Source organism: Pseudophryne corroboree, chromosome 4, assembly GCF_028390025.1.
Source record: "Pseudophryne corroboree isolate aPseCor3 chromosome 4, aPseCor3.hap2, whole genome shotgun sequence".
Taxonomy (NCBI): Eukaryota; Metazoa; Chordata; class Amphibia; order Anura; family Myobatrachidae; genus Pseudophryne; species Pseudophryne corroboree.
In genome coordinates this window covers 748426076-748451050 of record NC_086447.1, presented here as the reverse complement: position 1 = coordinate 748451050, position 24975 = coordinate 748426076, and the positions used below count along the sequence as shown (strand labels likewise).

At 48.6% G+C, this 24975-nt stretch overlaps 1 protein-coding gene across 1 annotated transcript in view; it reads right to left on the bottom strand.

Annotated features, from left to right (window-relative positions):
- Positions 1-24975, bottom strand: part of KAT14 (lysine acetyltransferase 14) — a 99834-nt gene that overhangs the window by 40807 nt on the left and 34052 nt on the right. Inside the window, exon 5 of the mRNA XM_063918146.1 lies at positions 16044-16466. Within this exon, the coding sequence (XP_063774216.1) occupies positions 16044-16466 (423 nt within the window). The remainder of the gene's footprint in view (positions 1-16043; positions 16467-24975) is intronic.

Sequence of the window (24975 nt, the reverse complement as noted above, 5' to 3'; positions counted from 1 at the left end):
GACCAAATAGCTAATACAGAGCACTTGTGAAAACACCTGTGGGCAGGTGTAAGCCAATCCCGTGCTTGTGCTGCCTTTAAGTAGGCTGGGATTATGTTACTCTGGGCCAGTGCTTTGTTGTATCAAAGCTGTGCTCTAGCTCTGAGCTCTCTCCGTGCATTCCTGTGTGATTCCCGTGGTCCAGATATCGCCTCCGTTCCCAGAGGTCCGTCTGCAGCCTTCACTGCTGAAAGATCCACCGGCTCTCCGCTGTGCTGTCAGTTAATTGCACTCCTATTGGAAATAGTTGGATTCCCAGTGTCCTGCATGAGGTTACCTTGTCAGTCTGCCTATCATTCAAAGTCTGGAGGATTCTGTTTCTCTCAGCTGTTCGTTTGTTCAACTCTGCATTTAACCCATTCATCACCTTGTCTTCTACTACAGTTTCACAGTGATCTCCGGAACCCGCAAGTAACCCAATTCAGTACTTTTATTTGCTATGTTGTCATTACAAGGATAATTCATCACAGTCTCTCAGTTAACTCTCAAAGCTCCATTGCCAATTCTTACAGTTAATTCTCCATGTCTGCATTAACCAGTTAAACACAATCTGCAGTTCAGCATCAAAGCTTGTTTATATTTGCTATGTTGTCATAACAAGGATAATTCTTCAGTCTCTCAGTTAACTCTCAAAACTCCATTGCAAATCCTTACAGTTATCTCTTCATGTCTGCATTATCCAGTTAATAACATTCTGCAGTTCAGCATCAAAGCTTGTTTATATTTGCTATGTTGTCATAACAAGGATAATTCTTCACAGTCTCTCAGTTAACTCTCAAAACTCCATTGCAAATCCTTACAGTTATCTCTTCATGTCTGCATTATCCAGTTAATCATATTCTGCAGTTCAGCATCAAAGCTTGTTTATATTTAGACAATCCAACATTTATTCATCAGCTTGTTTTGCATATGTTTCCATGAACATTTCTTTTATGTATTTTTGAGTTTTCTCTTGCATATTATTCCTGCAATACTTCAGTATAATATGATGATTAACAACTTGTCAGTTAACTCTTTACTGAATTGTTATTTTGAATAAATATATGAATCGGAACTTTCTTCGTCCTCCCTGCTTTCTTCATAGCCCAGCACCTACACCTGTGGTTGGTCCCGGGTTAACGGATTCACAAAAACACCCGGACCTGACAGTAAGCACTGGCCACATGGATCCGTCAAGTGACCAATTCGCAGGAGGCGGTGCTACGTCAGATATCCTTTCCCGTCTGGAAAACCAGGAGTCTATACAGACACAAATAGTGCAGTTTATGCAAACTATGGCAGACCGTTTAGAGACTCTTCATACGGCTATTAAAACGTTCCAAGTTCAGATTCCAACCCCAGATGTCCCAGTTACCACTACAGCTTCTCCTGTGACGCTGCCTACGTCCCGCCTGCAGTTACCCTCTCCGAGTAAGTTTGACGGAACTCCAAAACTTTGCAGAGGATTCCTGAATCAATGCGAGATCCAGTTTGAACTGATGTCTGCCAGTTTCCCATCAGCTCGTTCTAAGGTTGCATATATTATTGCCCTCCTCTCCGGTCAGGCTCTGGAGTGGGCATCACCATTATGGGAGAGAGGTGATCCTATCCTCTCTAATTACAAAGAGTTCGTATCTTCCTTCCGGAGAATCTTTGACGAACCAGGCAGGACCACCTCAGCATCCTTGGAGATTCTCCGTCTACGTCAAGGTTTACGTCCTGTCAGTCAATATATTATTCAGTTTCGCACGTTGTCTTCAGAGTTAAACTGGAATGAGGAGGCCCTGATCGCCGCGTTTTGGAATGGACTTTCAGAAAGAATCAAGGATGATTTAACTATCCGGGATGTGCCAATTAAACTGGATGAATTGATTTCTCTCTGTAACAAACTTGATCTACGTTACAGGGAGCGATGTTTAGAGAAATCCAGGGCAGAGCGATCCAGTCCACGTGATCATCCTAGACCTCGACAAGATTCTTCATCACAGTCTCCAGTAATGACTGAAGAACCTATGCAGATTGGGCACTCTCGCCTCACAGAGGAGGAACGACTTAGTCGTCGACAGGGTAACCTCTGCATGTACTGTGGGTCCTCCGAACATTTAATTAAATTCTGCAAACTCCAACCGGGAAACTCTCGCCTCCTAGCTTATTCAAGAGAAGTTAAGCTAGGAGTTACTTTAGAATCACGTTCTGGGAAAGAGCCAACCTTGTCTATTCAATTAGAAGTTCCAAGTTCTACAGTGAAAGTTTCAGCCCTCCTAGATTCCGGGGCAGCCAAGAACTTCATCTCCTCAGCCTTTGTCATACGGTCTAAAGTTCAAACCATGCCCCTGGAAGCAGCAGTTGCTGTTACAGCAGTGGATGGAAGTCGAATTCCAGATGGTATAATTACTCATCGAACCGTATGTCTCAAGATAAAAGTTGGTGAGCTCCATTCCGAATACCTCTCCTTCTACGTGATTCCCAAAGCCTCTCAAGATGTGATACTTGGTTTACCTTGGCTGCAGAAACATAATCCTCAACTTAATTGGCAAACCATGGAAGTCCTTTCATGGGGTAAATCTTGTACCAAGGACTGTGTAGTTACAATTGTACCTCTTCGGTCAATTAGCCTTTCCGATCTACCTCCGGTGTATCAATCCCTTGCGGATGTTTCCAGTAAGCAAGCAGCAGACTCTCTACCTCCTCATCGTGAATGGGACTGCCCAGTCGTCCTGGTTCCGGGCAAGACCCCTCCTAGGGGACAAATTCATCCGCTATCCATCCCAGAGACGCGAGCTATCCGGGATTGGTCCACTCCTACAACTCTCAAGGGGATTCAGCGATTTCTCGGCTTTGCTAATTTCTATAGGAGATTCATTAAGAATTATTCTACGTTAGCTGCTCCCATCACAGCCCTAACTCGCAAGGGAGCACATCCTACGAACTGGTCTTCTGAAGCAATCAAAGCCTTCTCTGATTTAAAGCAAGCCTTTGTGTCAGCCCCCATTCTTCGACAGCCTGATTTGAATCGTCCCTTTCTACTAGAGGTGGATGCATCTACAGAAGCAGTAGGAGCTGTGTTATCACAAGTCTTTGAAGATAAAAAGGTCCATCCCTGCGGATATTTCTCCCGTAAGTTCCTCCCGGCCGAACGTAATTATGCAATCGGTGAGCAAGAATTACTTGCCATCAAGTTGGCATTTGAGGAGTGGAGATACCTTCTAGAAGGAGCACAACATCGCATTACAGTTTATACTGATCATAAGAATCTTCTGTATCTGCAGTCAGCTCAGTGTTTGAATCCACGACAAGCTAGATGGTCGCTTTTCTTCACACGATTTGATTTCAAGCTCACCTATCGTCCAGGGTCTCAGAACAAAAAGGCAGATGCCCTTTCCCGGTCCTTTGCTTCTTCTGAATTAAATGATGCTACCACGAATCAAGCCATTGTGAATCCTACGTCCTTCTTAATGACTCGAACCTCTCCAGTTCCTCCGCCTGGCAAGACCTTTGTCGCCACAAGTCTTCGAAAACGGCTGCTTACCTGGGCTCACTCCTCTTCCTTCATGGGTCATCCTGGGGTTCTAAAGACTCTCAAATTTATTCAACAGTCTTATTGGTGGCCACGTCTCAAAGCCGATGTCCAAGAGTTTATAGCAGCATGTCCTAAATGTGCCCAACATAAGAGTCCAAGAAGTTCTCCACCAGGGTTTCATCCATTGCCAGCCCTAGAGGTTCCAGCAGCAGATCAAGAGCTTCAACGTCTATCTAGCATCTGAAGTTGTGTACGTAAGTCCTTGGTCAAAACTTTCGCTCGTTATAAATCTTTTGTAGATAGAAAACGTAAAACTGTACCGAATTACAAAGTGGGAGACCAAGTTTGGATTTCTACGCGCAATCTCAAGTTCAAAGTTCCTTCTAAGAAATTTGCTCCCAAGTTCATTGGTCCATTTCCCATTGTAAAGGTACTCAACCCTGTGTCATACAAAGTCAAGTTGCCACCGTCTTTGAGAATTCCTAACGCCTTTCATACATCTTTACTGAAGCCTTTGATTCTCAATAAGTTCCGTACTACCCAGTCCAAATCTCCTAAAGTTCTCTTTGCAGAATGAGGAATTTGAAGTTAAAGAGATTGTGGACTCACGTTCCCGATATGGACGTTTACAGTTTCTGGTCGACTGGAAGGATTACGGTCCAGAGGAAAGATCCTGGGTTTTCTCTGAAGATGTTCATGCTCCAAGACTGGTACAGAAATACTTCTCCAAAAATCCTGATAAGGTTCAAAGGTGTTCGGAGACCACCCTTAGAGGAGGGGGTACTGTCACGAACCGGTCTCTTACCTCTGCGGGTTCTGGGGTTCATCCGTTGCCAGTGCGGTTGCTCGCGGTGCTGTGCGCCCGTGTGGGGACACGGCGTGATCAATGGCACAGGTAATGCAGAGTCTGGGAACTGTGAGTGCGGGGACCAAATGGCCTAAGGCACTGCGGTGTGTCTGCTGTATAGGAGGTGGCCATGTTGGAGACCAAATAGCTAATACAGAGCACTTGTGAAAACACCTGTGGGCAGGTGTAAGCCAATCCCGTGCTTGTGCTGCCTTTAAGTAGGCTGGGATTATGTTACTCTGGGCCAGTGCTTTGTTGTATCAAAGCTGTGCTCTAGCTCTGAGCTCTCTCCGTGCATTCCTGTGTGATTCCCGTGGTCCAGATATCGCCTCCGTTCCCAGAGGTCCGTCTGCAGCCTTCACTGCTGAAAGATCCACCGGCTCTCCGCTGTGCTGTCAGTTAATTGCACTCCTATTGGAAATAGTTGGATTCCCAGTGTCCTGCATGAGGTTACCTTGTCAGTCTGCCTATCATTCAAAGTCTGGAGGATTCTGTTTCTCTCAGCTGTTCGTTTGTTCAACTCTGCATTTAACCCATTCATCACCTTGTCTTCTACTACAGTTTCACAGTGATCTCCGGAACCCGCAAGTAACCCAATTCAGTACTTTTATTTGCTATGTTGTCATTACAAGGATAATTCATCACAGTCTCTCAGTTAACTCTCAAAGCTCCATTGCCAATTCTTACAGTTAATTCTCCATGTCTGCATTAACCAGTTAAACACAATCTGCAGTTCAGCATCAAAGCTTGTTTATATTTGCTATGTTGTCATAACAAGGATAATTCTTCAGTCTCTCAGTTAACTCTCAAAACTCCATTGCAAATCCTTACAGTTATCTCTTCATGTCTGCATTATCCAGTTAATAACATTCTGCAGTTCAGCATCAAAGCTTGTTTATATTTGCTATGTTGTCATAACAAGGATAATTCTTCACAGTCTCTCAGTTAACTCTCAAAACAACATTTATTCATCAGCTTGTTTTGCATATGTTTCCATGAACATTTCTTTTATGTATTTTTGAGTTTTCTCTTGCATATTATTCCTGCAATACTTCAGTATAATATGATGATTAACAACTTGTCAGTTAACTCTTTACTGAATTGTTATTTTGAATAAATATATGAATCGGAACTTTCTTCGTCCTCCCTGCTTTCTTCATAGCCCAGCACCTACACCTGTGGTTGGTCCCGGGTTAACGGATTCACAAAAACACCCGGACCTGACACCTTGATGGAGGCCAGACGAAGGCCTAAGTCCAGGCCCTGTTGCAGAAAGGCCAAAAGTTTGGCCGTACTAAACTTGTAAACATCATGATTATTAGATGCGCACCACGCAAAGTAAGCATTCCAGACCCTATGGTAAATCCGAGCAGAAGCCGGCTTACAGGCCTTCAACATAGTCTGAATGACCGCCTCAGAAAAACCCTTGGCCCTTAGTATGGAAGCTTCAAGAGCCACGCCGTCAAAGCCAGATGGGCCAAATCCTGGTAAACACAAGGGCCCTGAACGAGGAGGTCTGGTCGTTGTGGAAGCAGTGGCTTCGAGTGCCACCTTGATGGCGTTGTCCGACTGTACTTGTACAGGTTGAACTTGAACTGTATTAAATGCTGGGCCAAGTTCAGAACATTGAACACCGCCCGCAGTTCCAGAATGTTTATCGGGAGGAGAGACTCCTCCTTGGTCCCCCGACCCTGAAGGGAGTGTTGCTCCAACACCTCGCCCCAACTTCTCAGACTGGCATCCGTCATCAGAAGGACCCAGTTGGAGATCCGGAAGGGACGACCCCATCTCAATTGTTGGTCCTGAAGCCACTAGCTCAGTGACAGACGGACCTCAGGAGACAAGGAGATCATGTGAGACCTGATCCGGTGAGGCATGCCGTCCCACTTGGCAAGAATCAATTTCTGCAGAAGGCGGGAATGGAATTGAGCGTACTCCACCATGTCACCTAGCACTTGCATCGCCGAATGCATTAACACTTGCGGACGAGATAGGAAGCATCGAATCCTGTCCTGAAGCTTCAGGACCTTCTGCTGAGACAAGAACAACCGCTAGTTGCGAGTGTCTAACAAAATCCCCAGGTGCACCATGCTCTGCGCAGGGACCAGAGAGGATTTCTTCCAGTTGATGAGCCACCCGTGGGCTTGCAGAAACTGGAGCGTCAGATCCAGATGGCGTAGGAGAATTTCTGGGGAATTCGCCAGGATCAACAAGTCGTCCAGATACGAGAGGTTCCTGACCCCTTGACGGTGGAGTACAGCCGCCATTACCGCCATGACCTTGGTGAAGACTCGCGGAGCTGTGGTCAAGCCAAAAGGTAATGCCCAAAATTGATAATGGAGGTTGCAAACAGCGAACCTCAGATATTGCTGATGCGACACTGCAATAGGAATATGCAGGTAAGCATCCTGTATGTCCAGGGAGACCATATAATCCCCTGGTTCCAAAGCCAGAACAATAGAGTGAAGGGTTTCCATACGAAACTTGGAGACTCTCACAAATTTGTTCAAGGACTTGAGGTTGAAAATGGGCCGAGAGGACCCATTCGGTTTCGGGACTAGGAATAGCGGTGAAAAGTACCCCTTGCCTCTCTGAGCCAGAGGCACCTGTACTACCACTCCTGTGTCCAGGAGGGACTGAATGAAGAGTTTTTGCCTTCACCTGATCCGAAGGGACGTTTGTCAGGCAAAATCGATGAGGGGAACGATTCTTGAAGAATACGGCATAATCTCGAGTGACGACTTCCCGTACCCAGGCATCGGAAGTGGTCTTCAACCATTCCTGGGTAAACCCTAGAAGTCGGCCCCCTACCCTGGGATCCCCAGAGGGAGGCCCGCCCCGTCATGCAGCAGGCTTGTCCATTTTGGAAGCAGGCTGATGGGCAGCCCAGGCCCATTTAGCTTTGGGCTTAGCGGTTTTGGAAGTGCGAGCCTGTTTCGGGTACGCCTGACCTTTTGCTTTACCTGAAGGACGAAAGGAGCGAAAGGAAGTACTCTTAGCCTTCGGTACTGAAGGAGCAGTACTAGGTAGACACTATCTTGTTGAGGTCCTCTCCAAAAATAATGTCTCCCTTAAAAGGAAGCACCTCCAGGGTTTTCTTAGAGTCCATAAACACCACCAGGACCGTAACCATAGAATCCGTCGAGCCAAAATGGACGTAGTAGCAGCCTTGGCCGCCAGGATACCGGCATCAGAAGCCGCCTCCTTAATGTAATGAGATGCTGTGACAATATACAAGAGACATTGTCTAGCATTATCAGAAAAGTTGGATGGCAGCTCTGCTTCCACCTCCTGAGCCCACGCTTCAATAGCCTCTGCAGCCCATGTTGCTGCAATAGTGGGCCGATGCGCAGCACCTGCTAGGGTGTAAATCGCTTTTAAGCAACTCTCCACACGCTTATCCGTCGGTTCTTTCAAAGAAGTGACGGTAGTTACAGGCAGAGCCGAGGACAACACCAGCCGCGCCACTTGCGAATCCACTGGCGGGGGTGTTTCACAATTTTTACTTAGCTCCATGGCGAGAGGATAGCGAGCCAGCATCTTCTTGTGAGGTGTGAATTTCTTTCCTGGATTTTCCCAGGATTCCTGACGTATTTCAACTAAATGGTCAGAATGAGGTAAAACTTGTTTAATAACCTTTAAATCTGTCCGGTTTCTTGGAGGTAGCATCAGGCTCTGGGTCATCAGTAATTTGAAGAATCAGCCTGATAGCCTCCAATAAATCAGGAACATCCACCTGAGAGACCGATTCCCCATCAGAATTATCTGGATCAGTGTCTGTGGTATCATTATATACGCCTTCTTCATCAGACGAGGTGTCTGGGACGTGGGTGGATTGTGAAGAAGTAATGGCCCGCTTAGAGGACCGCTTGGTCTTAGGCGGGCGAGGGTTAGACGTCTGTTTAGTCAGTGAGTGGTTCAATTGCTGTAACTGAGCGGACAATTGATCTGCCCAAGGCGGATTAACCGCAGGGACCATAAGCGGTTGTACCGGCACAGGAGGTCCCATAGGGGGCGCAAGTCTAGTCACCAGCGTACTTAATAAAGCGGAGAAAGTAGCCCAAGGTGGGTCGTTATGAACCCCCGTTGCTACAGTTCCACTGGGGGGCAGGGAACCCCCAGAACCTGAACCCTCTGCTGCTATGTTTTCCTCTAATATATCTGCAGCGTCACCACCACGCAATGTGGGATCAGCCCCAGCTCCGTCGCCCCTTGTAGCCGACATGTTCGAAAGCTCAAATCACGGGCAACCCAGTACAATATCAGCACCTAACACCTTAGCAAGAACCCCCTGTGCAGTGTATGAGCTCAAGCAGAGAATTCAAGAGGTATATGGTGACTGAAAATCAGAGAAAGATACACAGGAAGTATATCCTGTGAAACACCTATATTAAACAATAACCCTGATGCACGTAGCCCCCTCAGGTTTCGTCCTATCTGGACTTCATCAAGGGGACCCCTTGATGAAGTCCAGATAGGACGAAACACGTTGGGTGCTACCAGACTTAACCCATCCTCTCAAGTTAAGCGATCATATTCTTTTATCTTGATTTTTTACCGTTATTTATATTTGCTGGTCCTCTTATCTTACATGTATTTTTAGATGAATTCTTTATATATATTTTTATCCAGCTCCAGAGATTTTTTAATAGTTATTTATCTGTGGCCTTGGTATTTTATTTATCATTTTTTACTGGTGTGTTTTGTACATGAATAAATTGTAAAAACATTTTAAATGTAGTTTGGTCTCCCTAATCTCATGTGACACCATTGGTCGCTTAGAAACACCTTATCCACTATTATATATATATATATATACATACATAATCAATAGATATAACAATGCACAGTAAAGACTGGATGTATATCACAGGGTACTTGTACTAAATAATCATGACTAAATGCACTATTTCTTAACTAACCCTGTCAGCAGACATGTAGAATACTTAAGTATCCTGTAATGCACAGCGCTGACATGCAGGCGGTTTTACAGAGGAGGATTTGCCCAAACAGTCCCAGGATCAGCTCAGCTTGAGGTAATGGCGCCCAAACTCTGACAGGGAGTGAGGGAGAGAGAGAGATGCAGCTGCAGGGCGGGAACATTTACTCTAAATGGCGCCCTGGGGCTGGGAGAGGAGCTCCAGGTCAAAGCCTTACCCCCTTGCTGGGCTTCACCACCGGGTACTGTGCACTATGTATAAACGTTTTCTCTGACGTCCTAGTGGATGCTGGGGACTCCGTCAGGACCATGGGGATTAGCGGCTCCGCAGGAGACAGGGCACAAAAATAAAGCTTTAGGATCAGGTGGTGTGCACTGGCTCCTCCCCCTATGACCCTCCTCCAAGCCTCAGTTAGGTTTTTGTGCCCGTCCGAGCAGGGTGCAATCTAGGTGGCTCTCCTAAAGAGCTGCTTAGAAAAAGTTTTTAGGTTTTTTATTTTACAGTGAGTCCTGCTGGCAACAGGCTCACTGCAACGAGGGACTTAGGGGAGAAGAAGTGAACTCACCTGCGTGCAGGATGGATTGGCTTCTTAGGCTACTGGACACCATTAGCTCCAGAGGGATCGAACACAGGCCCAGCCATGGAGTCCGGTCCCGGAGCCGCGCCGCCGACCCCCTTGCAGATGCCGAAAAGTGAAGAGGTCCAGAAACCGGCGGCAGAAGACTTTTCAGTCTTCATGAGGTAGCGCACAGCACTGCAGCTGTGCGCCATTGTTGTCACACACTTCACACCAGCGGTCACGGAGGGTGCAGGGCGCTGCGGGGGGCGCCCTGGGCAGCAATGAGAATACCTTGTTCTGGCTAAAAAATACATCACATATAGCCCCTGGGGCTATATGGATGTATTTAACCCCTGCCAGGTCTCACAAACACCGGAGAAGAGCCCGCCGAAATAGGGGGCGGGGCCTATCTCCTCAGCACACAGCGCCATTTTCCTGCTCAGCTCCGCTGCGAGGAAGGCTCCCAGGACTCTCCCCTGCACTGCACTACAGAAACAGGGTAAAACAGAGAGGGGGGGCACTTTTTTGGCGTTTTTTGATATATTAAGCTGCTATAAGGGAGACAACACTTCTATAGGGTTGTTCCTATATATTTATAGCGCTTGGGTGTGTGCTGGCAAACTCTCCCTCTGTCTCCCCAAAGGGCTAGTGGGGTCCTGTCTTCGATAAGAGCATTCCCTGTGTGTCTGCTGTGTGTCGGTACGTGTGTGTCGACATGTATGAGGACGATGTTGGTGTGGAGGCGGAGCAATTGCCGGTAATGGTGATGTCACCCCCTAGGGAGTCGACACCGGAATGGATGGCTTTGTTTATGGAATTACGTGATAATGTCAGCACATTACAAAAATCAGTTGACGACATGAGACGGCCGGCAAACCAGTTAGTACCTGTACAGGCGTCTCAGACACCGTCAGGGGCTGTAAAACGCCCTTTACCTCAGTCGGTCGACACAGACCCAGACACGGACACCGAATCTAGTGTCGACGGTGAAGAAACAAACGTATTTTCCAGTAGGGCCACACGTTATATGATCACGGCAATGAAGGAGGCTTTGCATATCTCTGATACTGCATGTACCACAAAAAGGGGTATTATGTGGGGTCTGAAAAAACTACCTGTAGTTTTTCCTGAATCAGACGAATTGAATGAAGTGTGTGATGAAGCGTGGGTTAACCCCGTTAGAAAACTGCTAATTTCAAAGAAGTTATTGGCATTATATCCTTTCCCGCCAGAGGTTAGGGCGCGCTGGGAAACACCCCCTAGGGTGGATAAGGCACTCACACGCTTATCAAAACAAGTGGCGTTACCGTCTCCTGAAACGGCCGCCCTCAAGGATCCAGCGGATAGGAGGCTGGAAACTACCCTGAAAAGTATATACACTCATACTGGTGTTATACTGCGACCAGCCATCGCCTCTGCATGGATGTGCAGTGCTGGGGTGGTTTGGTCGGATTCCCTGACTGAAAATATTGATACCCTAGATAGGGACAGTATTTTATTGACTTTAGAGCAATTAAAGGATGCTTTTCTTTATATGCGAGATGCTCAGAGGGATATTTGCACTCTGGCATCGAGAGTAAGTGCGATGTCCATATCTGCCAGAAGAAGTTTATGGACGCGACAATGGTCAGGTGATGCGGATTCCAAACGGCATATGGAAGTATTGCCGCATAAGGGGGAGGAATTATTTGTGGTCGGTCTATCGGATTTGGTGGCCACGGCAACAGCCGGGAAATCCACCTTTTTACCTCAGGTCCCCTCCCAACAGAAAAAGACACCGTCTTTTCAGCCGCAGTCCTTTCGTTCCTATAGGAACAAGCGGGCGAAAGGACAGTCATATTTGCCCCGAGGCAAAGGAAAGGGTAAGAGAGTGCACCAAGCAGCTTCTTCCCAGGAGCAGAAGCCCCCCCCCGGCTTCTGCAAAGCCCTCAGCATGACGTTGGGGCTTTACAAGCGGACTCAGGGGCGGTGGGGGGTCGACTCAAGAATTTCAGCGCACAGTGGGCTCACTCACAGGTGGACCCCTGGATCCTGCAGATAGTATCTCAGGGTTACAGGTTGGAATTCGAGAAGTCTCCCCCTCGCCGGTTCCTAAAGTCTGCTCTGCCAACGTCTCCCTCAGACAGGGCGACGGTATTGGAAGCCATTCACAAGCTGTATTCTCAGCAGGTGATAGTCAAGGTACCCCTCCTACAACAGGGAAAGGGGTATTATTCCACACTATTTGTGGTACCGAAGCCGGACAGCTCGGTAAGACCTATTCTAAATCTGAAATCTTTGAACCTGTACATACAAAAATTCAAGTTCAAGATGGAGTCACTCAGAGCAGTGATAGCGAATCTGGAAGAAGGGGACTTTATGGTGTCCCTGGACATCAAGGATGCTTACCTGCATGTCCCAATTTGCCCTTCACATCAAGGGTACCTCAGGTTCGTGGTGCAAAACTGTCATTATCAGTTTCAGACGCTGCCGTTTGGATTGTCCACGGCACCTCGGGTCTTTACCAAGGTAATGGCCGAAATGATGTTTCTTCTGCGAAGAAAAGGCGTATTAATTATCCCTTACTTGGACGATCTCCTGATAAGGGCAAGGTCCAGGGAACAGCTGGGGGACGTAGTAGCACTAACCCAAGTAGTGCTGCAACAGCACGGGTGGATTCTGAATTTTCCAAAATCTCAATTGACCCCGACGACACGTCTGCTGTTCCTGGAAATGATTCTGGACACGGTTCAGAAAAAGGTGTTTCTTCCGGAGGAGAAAGCCAGGGAGTTATCCGAACTTTTTAGGAACCTCCTAAAACCAGGGAAAGTGTCTGTGCATCAATGCACAAGAGTCCTGGGAAAGATGGTGGCTTCTTATGAAGCGATTCCATTCGGCAGATTCCACGCACGAACTTTTCAGTGGGATCTGCTGGACAAATGGTCCGGATCGCATCTGCAGATGCATCAGCGGATAACCTTATCGCCACGGACAAGGGTGTCTCTTCTGTGGTGGTTGCAGAGTGCTCATCTGTTAGAGGGCCGCAGATTCGGCATACAGGACTGGGTCCTGGTGACCACGGATGCCAGTCTGAGAGGCTGGGGAGCGGTCACACAGGGAAGAAACTTCCAGGGAGTATGGTCAAGCCTGGAGATGTCTCTTCACATAAATATACTGGAGCTAAGAGCGATTTACAATGCTCTAAGCCTGGCAAAACCTCTGCTTCAGGGTCAGCCGGTGTTGATCCAGTCGGACAACATCACGGCAGTCGCCCACGTAAACAGACAGGGCGGCACAAGAAGCAGGAGAGCAATGGCAGAAGCTGCAAGGATTCTTCGCTGGGCGGAAGATCATGTGATAGCACTGTCAGCAGTATTCATTCCGGGAGTGGACAACTGGGAAGCAGACTTCCTCAGCAGACACGATCTACACCCGGGAGAGTGGGGACTTCATCCAGAAGTCTTCCACATGATTGTGAACCGTTGGGAAAAACCAAAGGTGGATATGATGGCGTCTCGCCTCAACAAAAAACTGGACAGGTATTGCGCCAGGTCAAGAGACCCTCAGGCAATAGCTGTGGACGCTCTGGTAACACCGTGGGTGTTCCAGTCAGTGTATGTGTTTCCTCCTCTGCCTCTCATACCAAAAGTACTGAGAATTATACGGCAAAGGGGAGTAAGAACGATACTCGTGGCTCCGGATTGGCCAAGAAGAACTTGGTACCCGGAACTTCAGGAGATGCTCACGGAAGATCCGTGGCCTCTACCTCTAAGACGGGACCTGCTTCAGCAGGGACCGTGTCTATTCCAAGACTTACCGCGGCTGCGTTTGACGGCATGGCGGTTGAACGCCGAATTCTAAGGGAAAAAGGCATTCCGGAAGAGGTCATTCCTACACTGGTAAAAGCCAGGAAGGAGGTGACTGCACAACATTATCACCGCATTTGGAGAAAATATGTTGCGTGGTGTGAGGCCAGGAAGGCCCCCACGGAGGAATTTCAATTGGGTCGATTCCTACATTTCCTGCAAACAGGATTGTCTATGGGCCTCAAATTGGGGTCCATTAAGGTTCAAATTTCGGCCCTGTCGATTTTCTTCCAGAAAGAATTGGCTTCAGTTCCTGAAGTCCAGACTTTTGTAAAAGGAGTACTACATATACAGCCCCCGGTTGTGCCCCCAGTGGCTCCGTGGGACCTTAATGTAGTTTTGGATTTTCTCAAATCCTATTGGTTTGAGCCACTCAAATCGGTGGATTTGAAATATCTTACATGGAAAGTAACCATGCTACTGGCCCTGGCTTCAGCCAGGAGAGTGTCAGAATTGGCGGCTTTATCGTATAAAAGCCCATATCTGATTTTCCATTCGGACAGGGCAGAACTGCGGACGCGTCCTCAGTTTCTGCCTAAGGTGGTGTCAGCGTTTCACCTGAACCAGCCTATTGTGGTGCCTGCGGCTACTAGCGATTTGGAGGATTCCAAGTTGCTGGACGTTGTCAGGGCATTGAAAATATATATTTCAAGGACGGCTGGAGTCAGAAAATCTGACTCGCTGTTTATACTGTATGCACCCAACAAGTTGGGTGCTCCTGCTTCTAAGCAGACGATTGCTCGTTGGATTTGTAGCACAATTCAACTTGCACATTCTGTGGCAGGCCTGCCACAGCCTAAATCTGTCAAGGCCCATTCCACAAGGAAGGTGGGCTCATCCTGGGCGGCTGCCTGAGGGGTCTCGGCATTACAACTCTGCCGAGCAGCTACGTGGTCGGGGGAGAACACGTTTGTAAAATTCTACAAATTTGATACCCTGGCTAAAGAGGACCTGGAGTTCTCTCATTCGGTGCTGCAGAGTCATCCGCACTCTCCCGCCCGTTTGGAAGCTTTGGTATAATCCCCATGGTCCTGACGGAGTCCCCAGCATCCACTAGGACGTCAGAGAAAATAAGATTTTACTTACCGATAAATCTATTTCTCGTAGTCCGTAGTGGATGCTGGGCGCCCATCCCAAGTGCGGATTGTCTGCAATACTTGTACATAGTTATTGTTACAAAAAAAATCGGGTTGTTATTGTTGTGAGCCGTCTGTTCAGAGGCTCCTATGTTTGTCATACTGTTAACTGGGTTCAGATCACAAGTTGTACGGTGTGATTGGTGTGGCTGGTATGAGTCTTACCCGGGATTCAAAATCCTTCCTTATTGTGTACGCTCGTCCGGGCACAGTATCCTAACTGAGGCTTGGAGGAGGGTCATAGGGGGAGGAGCCAGTGCACACCACCTGATCCTAAAGCTTTATTTTTGTGCCCTGTCTCCTGCGGAGCCGCTAATCCCCATGGTCCTGACGGAGTCCCCAGCATCCACTACGGACTACGAGAAATAGATTTATCGGTAAGTAAAATCTTATTTTTTTTATTTGTAAAACTGACCTGTGCCCTTGCCCTGGTGGTCTAGTGGGGTCCCTGTACTACCACAGTGTCCACGCTAGCGCACGCGGGCCGCCTCCCACCGGCCGCGACGGATCGCAGTTTCCAGCGGGTCCCACCTGGGGGACCCTCTTACCTCCTCCCAAAGTGTGGGCATGCGATCCTGTAGAGCTGCGGCGGGGTGAGTGACTGACAGGAGCAAACCGGAGAATCCGCTGTAAGTACCTGGCACCCAGGGCGTGGGAGTATACAGCGCTGTTGAGGGAGGTGATGGAGCTGCAGCAGGAGATGTCTGACGGACATCCAACACACACAGTGTCTCTGCTGCAGCCCTAGAAGTCTTCAGATTTCACTTAAAAAAGCTCTTCTGAAGGCTGCTGGAGCAGCCCACCTGTTGTATGCCTGCACTGCATGGCACCAACTACAAAACTGAGCTCTGTGCACGGAGGCGGGGTTATAGAAGAGGTGGCGCTAAGCATTCTGGGAACAGTCAAAGCTTTTAGCCTGTTGGTGCCTCGTATCAAGATCCTACTCTACACCCCGATGTTATTCCCTGTGGAGCCCAGTGTACCCCGCAGCAGAAAGAATTGTACTCCTTCAATTGATTTTTTTTTAATACAATGTACCTAATTATTGATTGATTGTACTTAAAAAGAATATCCCCCCCTCCCCCCCAAAAAAAGAACATGTCTATACCCCATTGTCTATGCTCCAGTGTCCCCCAATGGATGAAAGTGAAAAAAAGAAAACGATCAGTAATACTAACCATGAAAAAGAGCCTGCGGTGGCATAACATCAGGAATTAGATCTGCTTCGGAGAGTAGGCTAGGAGTTGCCGAGTGAGAAGCTGGTGTGCCAGGAGCAGAGAAATCCAAGGATGGTGAAGGAGAGGGACTAGTCATGGGTGTTCGATCTGATGAACTCATAGACGAGAAGTCTATCACTTCTCCTTTCTCAAGAACAACATCTGAGCGACGGTTACGGCTGCTGGAGAATTTCACAGGAGTAGAGGATGTGCTATGATCCCCGAAACCAGCTGCTTCTTTCTGGGCTCTCCTTATCTCTTTTGCTTCTTGAGTCCGTGATCTCTTTTCCTTCAGTTCTATAGCAGACTCCACAGGGTTTCCCCTAGACCTTTTTCTGAGACCTTCTACTGTGATCACTGGGTCCAGGTTAGGCTTGACAGGAGCTGGAAAATCGTGAACATTAGAATTCAATCAAGTTGACCTTGCATGGTCAATAGGATATATAGATACAAACACTTTGGGAAAAGACGCAGTGGAAATACAGTTCTGGCTGTAAATATATAGTTTACATTTTCCCAAATGCCCTTTACTTTAAACCTTGCTAATAATTAACTTCACAAAGGGGTACATTTATGGGCATGTTTAGGCCAGAAACTGAAAACGATGATGATATTAAAAGCAAAACATTTTTTGAGGCAAAAAAAAAAGTGATTTAAAGGTTAACAAAAAAGCATGGTAAATGCTATTCAACATTTTAGCACATAATCTCAACGTGCACGGAATACAGTTCATTTTCAATTGGTTTTTAATATATCGTCATTTCTTGGCGTACAACAGCCTCCAGGTCATTAATGAATCTTGGTCAATATTTGTAGATTTCAGCTCTCATATGGCCTCGTTGGGTGTAGTATGGTTTGCAGGCGGTCGGGGTCCCGGCGACCAGCATACCGGCGCCGGAATCCCGACCGTCGGCATACCGACAGCTGGGCGAGTGCAAATGAGCCGCTCGCTGCGTTCGCCACCCTGCGGGCATTCTCCCTCCAGATCAGTCGTGGAACCCCAAGAGGGAGAAAAGATGTCGGTATGCTGGCAGTCGGAATTCCGGCGCCGGTATGGTGGTCGCCGGGTGCCCGGCCGCTGGCAACCTGAAGACCGCACGGCCTTGTTGTGTAGAGGACTTTCATGAAGAGGATGAGGATTGTTTTCCACCCAGTAACGAAAATTCTGCTGGTTAACACAGCCAGACAAATGAATGTGAGCTTCGACAGGAAATTGCAGTAATAACGCTGAAAATGACTGGCCGAGTGATGCGACATTTCAGAAATCGACTACAAATGTGTATCACAGACTTTCAATATTCTAACATGAAATTAGTACTCCTTGATTGATGTAATCTACCTCATAATGTGATAGTTCTGTTATCTATCCCAGTATGAAATCTTATGTTGTTATTTCTGGTTTGTTGACTTTACTGCATGAAATGCACACACCTTCTGTGTTTGTATTGGTTATGTTTTTGTCTTGTTTTTATTGAAAAACAATAAATAATACTTGATTTAAAAACAAATGTGTATCATGAATGCAGGCCACCATCTGGACGACATCAAAACCAATGAAAATAAACTGTATTCCGTGCATTTTTAAATGATGTACTTAAAGTTTTGAATAGCATTTAACATGGCTTTTTTGTTCACCTTAAAAATCTGGGAGTTTTTTTGCCTCACCCTGTATAAACCATACATTTACATACACAGAACTGTTTCCACATTATCTTTTGGAGGAGGAAATCTGTATTTCAAAAGTACACTTCCATAGCAACAATGGCCCTCATTCCGAGTCGTTCGCTCGGTATTTTTCATCGCATCGCAGTGAAATTCCGCTTAGTACGCATGCGCAATATTCGCACTGCGACTGCGCCAAGTAATTTTACAATGGAGAAAGTATTTTTACTCACTGCTTTTTCATCGCTCCGGCGATCGTAGTGTGATTGACAGGAAATGGGTGTTACTGGGCGGAAACAGGCCGTTTTATGGGCGTGCGGGAAAAAACGCTACCGTTTCCGGAAAAAACGCAGGAGTGGCCGGGGAAACGGGGGAGTGTCTGGGCGAACGCTGGGTGTGTTTGTGACGTCAAACCAGGAACGACAAGCACTGAACTGATCGCAGATGCCGAGTAAGTGTGGAGCTACTCTGAAACTGCTAAGTAGTTTGTAATCGCAATATTGCGAATACATCGTTCGCAATTTTAAGATGCTAAGATACACTCCCAGTAGGCGGCGGCTTAGCGTGAGCAACTCTGCTAAAATCGCCTTGCGAACGATCGACTCGGAATGAGGGCCAATGATCACTTTTCAGCTACCTTTGTATATTTCTTCCCTGCTCCGGAAGACTACAGTACCAGCTCTTGCCACGGGCAAGCAGGCTTTTTGCCCAGGGCGCCACTGTCACGAGGCCATCGCCGCTGCCGTGGCAAGAGCCGCCCGCTACTGCCGGTGCCGTGCGGTGCGCCTGACGTCATCGCTCACCGAACGGCATTGTGGGAGCGGCCACAGACGTTTGAGGTCATAACTGACCTCTAGTGTCTGTGCAGTGTGCAGCGTTACGGGAGAGACGTCATGACAGCAGCAGCGGTCGGGAAGCAGGAGCGGGGCTGGTGAGTATTTTTTTTAATTATTTTTTTAGGCACCGCTACTGGGGGCACAACTACTGAGGGCACAGCAGAAGGGCAAAACTACTGAGGGCAAAGCAACAGGGGGCAAAACTACAGGGGCACAATTACTGAGGGCACAGCAACGGGACCAAACTACAAGGGCACAATAACTGAGGGCACAGCATTAGGGGGCAAAACTACAGGGGCACAATTACTGAGGGCACAGAAACAGGGGACAAAACTACAGGGGCACAACTACTGAGGGCACAGCAACAGGGGGCACAACTACTGAGGGCACAGCTACAGGGGGCAAAACTACAGGGGCACAACTACTGAGGGCACAGGTACAGGGGGCAAAACTACAGGGGCACAACTACTGAGGGCACAGCAACAGGGGCACAATTACTGAGGGCACAGCAACAGGGGGCAAAACTACAGAGGCACAACTACTGAGGGCACAGCAACAGGGGGAAAAACTACAGAGGCACAACTACTGAGGGCACAGCAACAGGGGCACAATTACTGAGGGCACAGCAACAGGGGGCAAAACTACAGGGGCACAATTACTGAGGGCACAGCAACACGGGGCAAAACTACAGGGGCACAACTACTGAGGGCACGGCTACAGGGGGCAAATCTACTGGGGGCATAATTGTGTCCACGCGCCTTCCCTATGAAGCCACGCCCCTATTTTTGCAGCGCACTAACCCTTTTTTACCTGTTTGAGGGGGAGGGGGGCAAAGGAAACAAAGGAGAGGATAGACAGAAACCTCAACCCCAACAAATGGGGGTCTCTTCCTTAGTACCTCCGCATGATAAACAACACTGAACTATGCCCTTTGCAAAGCCGTGAGCAGAGAGGATTCATTGTTGGTGGAGGGGTTAGGGGATGGATGACCAAGTACATATTTGGATCTGGACTCCTACAAAGTGTTCGGGGGGTTATGCAAGACAAGGATGCAGTATCAGATCTCCTCCAGTACCATCAGCCGGATGCCCTCAAATGGCACCAGACTGTCAATCACGGACAGTCTGATGGCGGTCCGCGACCAGCGTCATAGAGCCATGCGGTACTTTCCAGCATACGCCGTTACTCCAACCACACCTGAATGAGGTGTCACTGGCAGCCCGACAACCACACACAAGTTGGGAAGTCACACAGACTCCATGGGTCATACAAAGGCGAGACGAAACACAGCAAATGACAAACTGTGGAATCTAGGCATTGTGATCATGCATGTGACTTTACTTCCCAGTGAACACTGGGGTCATTCCGAGTTGATCGCAGCTGTGCTAAATTCAGCACAGCTACGATCAGGCACTCAGACATGTGGGGGGACGCCCAGCACAGGGCTAGTCCGCCCCGCACTTGCATCTCAGGAGTTACTCTCGGCCAGGGCAGCTCCTGCGGCTGGCCGGGTGAACCTTTTTGCTGCCCCGGGTCGCAGCGGCTGCGTGTGACGTCACAAGCCGCCGCGGCCCGCCCCCCCTAAACGGCGGCTTAATGCCGCTGTCCAGCCCCCTCCTGCCCAGCGAACGCCTATGCCTCACTGCGGCGCCGGCGCATGCGCAGTTCTGACCCAATCGCTGCGATAAACTGCAGCGAGCGATCAGGTCGGAATGACCCCCATTGTGCATTTGCCCTGTGCCTATACTTATATCCTCTTTCATACTGCCAAAATATCCCCGGTTCTTCCACATGAATGCGCAGCGCGCTGAGATATTGGGGGTCATTCAGAGTTGATCGAACGCTGCTGAATTTCGCTGCGCTGCATTCGGGTCTCTATTGCGCATGCGTATGCGTATGCACCGCGGGTACAATGCGGATCGTAGCTGAGCTATGGATTTAACGAAGAATCCATTCGCACAGCCGATCGCAAGAAGATTGACAGAAAGAGGGCATTTATGGGAGTCAACTGACCGTTTTCTGGGAGTGGTAGGGAAAACGCAGGCGTGTCGGGGCATTTGGAGGGCGGGTGTGTGACATCACTTCCGGCACCAAAAAGACTGAAGTGATCGCAAGGGCTGAGTAAGTTCAGACCTTCTCTGAAACTGCACAAAATGTTTTTGCAGAGCTCGGCTGCACAGGCATTCGCACTCTTGCAAAGCGAAAATACACTCCCCGTCGGTGGCGACTATGCGTTTGCACGGCTGCTAAAAACAGCGAGCGATCAATTCGGAATGAGGGCCATTGTGCAATGTGAAAGCACCCTGTTGAGCCACCCGGCATTCAACCTGGGTAGCGAGCAGAGTTGCAAGCGGGTTCAACTCAACATGCGGTGCAGTGTGAACAGTTAAGCCCAGTCAATGCAACCTGGGATCCGTTCACACCAGAGTCTGTAGATGATCTCAGGACACGTTGGCAGTGACCAGCCCGGCAATAAGCCGGGTCAGGCCGCCAATGTGAATGGGGCCTCAGCTGGGTCGCACCTGGTAAGGACCAGTGTACAAAATCCCGGGTGCGACCCGGCTATGCAGTGTGAAAGAGGTGTAAGTCTCCCCACCCTATCATTCGACTCTGGGACAGGGTTATGTTATAGTATCTGCCTAGCCCATTTGGTGGAAGAAATTACTCTCTCTGAATAGTCCACTTTCAGAGCTGTACGGGTACTATTCTGTCACCACGTACTCTGGGCCTATTTCAGACCTGATCGAAGCCGCAAATTTGTTAGCTAATGGGCAAAACCACGTGCACTGCGGGGGGGGGGGGGGGGGGGGCAGATTTCTCTCAAGAGATGTGTGCTGAGCAATCACAGACCGCTCAGCACACATCTCTCCCACTGCTCAGCACAGCGCGATGTGTGCTGAGCGAGGAGGGTAGATAGGGGGACCGCTCATTTCGCCCAGCGGTGAAATGAGCGATGTCACTAGATTGGGCATGCCCAATCTAGAGCCGGCGAGAACGGCTAGTCAGATTGCTTAGAAATCTAGTCAGATTGCTTAGAAATTAAGTGAACATCGCTCCGTGTGTACCCCCCTTTAGATTTGGGTGTGGTGTGTTCAAACTGAAATCTAAATTGCATTGTAAAAATAAAGCAGCCAGTATTTACCCTGCACAGAAACAATATAACCCACCCAAATCTAACTCTCTCTGCAAATGTTATATCTGCCCCACCTGCAGTGCACATGGTTACATAGTTACACAGTTGTTGAGGTTGAAAAAAGACAAATGTCCATCGAGTTCAACCTGTATTACAAAATGTTATATCATTTAAATGCTGTATCCTTGGATATTTCTTTCAATTAGGAATTTATCTAATCCATTTTTAAACTTATTGATTGAGTCCACCATTACTACCTTCTCTGGCAGAGAATTCCAAATCCTTACTGCTTTTACTGTGAAGAACCCTTTTCTCGGTTGTGTATGAAATTTCTTTTCTTCTAACCTCAGGGGGTGTCCTCGTGTCCTGTGTAGCGTTTCTTTCGATAAACAGAACGTCTGTTAAATCCTTCTATTGTCCCTTTATGTATTTATAAATAAATCTAACCTTTTAAGTCTTTCCTCATTCAGTGCCTTTAACCCATTAACCAGTTTGGTGGCTCGCCTCTGAACCCTTTCAAGTTCCAAGATATCTTTTTTATAGTGAGGTGCCCAGAACTGTACACAATATTCCAGGGGTGTCCGTACCAATGATTTATACAGTGTCAGGATTACGCTCTCATCCCTTGTCTCCATTCTCCGTTTTATGCATGCTAACACCTTATTTGCTTTTGTCGCGCTTTTTGACATTGCGTACTGCTACTAAGTCTATTATCGATGAGCATGGTTTTGGCAATTAGCTAACAAATTTGCTGCTGCGATCAGGTCTGAATTAGGCCCTGTGTCTGGTGAGAAACTTACACCATTAGGTTTTGAAAACATTTACCAGACAGCTGACTGCAGAATAGGTGATATAAAAACACCAGAATAATACTTTACCTGTGTCTAATGCTAGCCATACACCACAACGATATTGTTCCAACAAGCCAACTAGTTGGCTGGTTGGAATGATGGGCCTAATTCTGAGTTGATCGCAGAAGCAAATTTGTTAGCAATTGGGCAAAACCATGTGCACTGCAGGGGGGGACAGATATAACATGTGCAGAGAGAGTTAGATTTGGGTGGGGTGTATTCAAACTGAAATCTAAATTGCAGTGTAAAAATAAAGCAGCCAGTATTAACCCTGCAAAGAAACAAAATAACCCACCCAAATCTAACTCTCTCTGCAAAATGTTATATCTGCCCCCCTGCAGTGCACATGGTTTTGCCCAATTGCTAACAAACTTGCTGCTGCGATCAACTCAGAATTACCCCCGATAATCTAGCAATGTGTGGTAACAAATGATAATCAGTCATTTTCTCCCACACACTGAAAAACTGCATAAAATGGTTGGTCCAAATGAACCTGTTTGATTTTCCCAACTAATCATTCTAGTGTAGAGGGAAAGTTTCCTCCCAGCTGAATGATGGCTGGCAGTGTCCTCCTTCTTTTGCAATATTCGGCACTGGTCTGGACAGAAGACGCTGAACATTTGCGATTCGCTCTCTCCTGCCATCCCGTAAGTGTCTCCACAACCCCGACCTTCCAGCACCTATTTGCCCTCCATGTTCACCTGTGCTGCACATCCGCTACTGGAAGTAATAGCAGCACGTGACAGGGGAGCTGTGTATGCTGGAGACCTCTTCTCTGCCTATGCCCCCAAGCAAGGATAGCTGGCTCCTCATTCCCCCTGACACACCTGGGGTACAGATGACTCCTGATGATCTCCGTTATCCCACTGCTGGCACAGGAGAGGAGACAGAGCTAACTGCAGCTAATCCATGGCAGAGGAAAAGAGGAAAACTCAGAGCTAAGAGGGTGCCGGTGCTCTTTCCTCCTCTGCCCTCTCCAGCAGCAGCTCTGGCACCTGTATTCTCCCAGCAGCCATGGGGCGAGGGCTCTACACAGTGGCACATCTGCCCAGGACCCAGGTGAGAGGGGCAGGGGTTGTGAGTTGGTGGGTGAAAATGTAATACAGAAGCAGTGTTGGGATTAGGGTTGCTGGGTGGTTAGAATAGGGCTGCTGGGAGCCTATATGAAGGGGTGCTGGGCAGCTATATGGGGGGGGGGGGGGGGGGGGAGGGTGCTGGGCAGCTATATGAGGGGGTGCCGGGTAGGCTATATGAGGGGGTGCCGGGTAGGCTAGATGAGCGGGTGCAGGGTAGGCTAGATGAGCGGGTGCAGGGTAGGCTAGATGAGCGGGTGCAGGGTAGGCTAGATGAGCGGGTGCAGGGTAGGCTAGATGAGCGGGTGCAGGGTAGGCTAGATGAGCGGGTGCAGGGTAGGCTAGATGAGCGGGTGCAGGGTAGGCTAGATGAGCGGGTGCAGGGTAGGCTAGATGAGCGGGTGCTGGGAGGCTAGATAAGCGGGTCCAGGGTAGGCTATATGAGCGGGTACAGGGTAGGCTATATGAGCGGGTGCAGGGTAGGCTAAATGAGGGGGTGCAAGATAGGCTGTATGAGGGGGTGCAAGATAGGCTGTATGAGGGGGTGCAAGATAGGCTGTATGAGGGGGTGCAAGATAGGCTTATGAGGGGGTGCAAGATAGGCTTATGAGGGGGTGCTGAGCAGCTATCTGAGGGGGTGCTGAGCAGCTATCTGAGGAGGTGCTGGGCAGCTATCTGAGGGGGTGCTGGGCAGCTATCTGAGGGGGTGCTGGGCAGCTATCTGAGGGGGTGCTGGGCAGCTATCTGAGGGGGTGCTGGGCAGGCTGAGGGGGTGCTGGGCAGGCTATCTGAGGGGGTGCTGGGCAGGCTGAGGGGGTGCTGGGCAGGCTATCTGAGGGGGTGCTGGGCAGGCTATCTGAGGGGGTGCTGTGCAGGCTATATGAGGGGGTGCAGGGCAGGCTATATGAGGGGGTGCAGGGCAGGCTATATGAGGGGGTGCAGGGCAGGCTATATGAGGGGGTGCAGGGCAGGCTATATGAGGGGGTGCAGGGTAGGCTATATGAGGGGGTGCAGGGTAGGCTATATGAGGGGGTGCAGGGTAGGCTATATGAGGGGGTGCAGGGTAGGCTATATGGGGGGGTGCCGAGTAGGCTATATGGGGGGGGGGGTGCTGGGCAGCTATATGAGGGGGTGCTGGCCAGGCTATATGACGGGTGCTGGGCAAGTTGTATATGAGGGGGTGCTGGGCAGCTATAAATATGCTTATGATTACTAATCCTACTTAATAAGGTGTAGTACAAGGGATCATCTCAAAATCATTTTATATGGAAAATTATGATTGTGCGCACTATAGTATGACCTGGTATGAATTGTGGGTGGCATAATGTGCATTGTGCC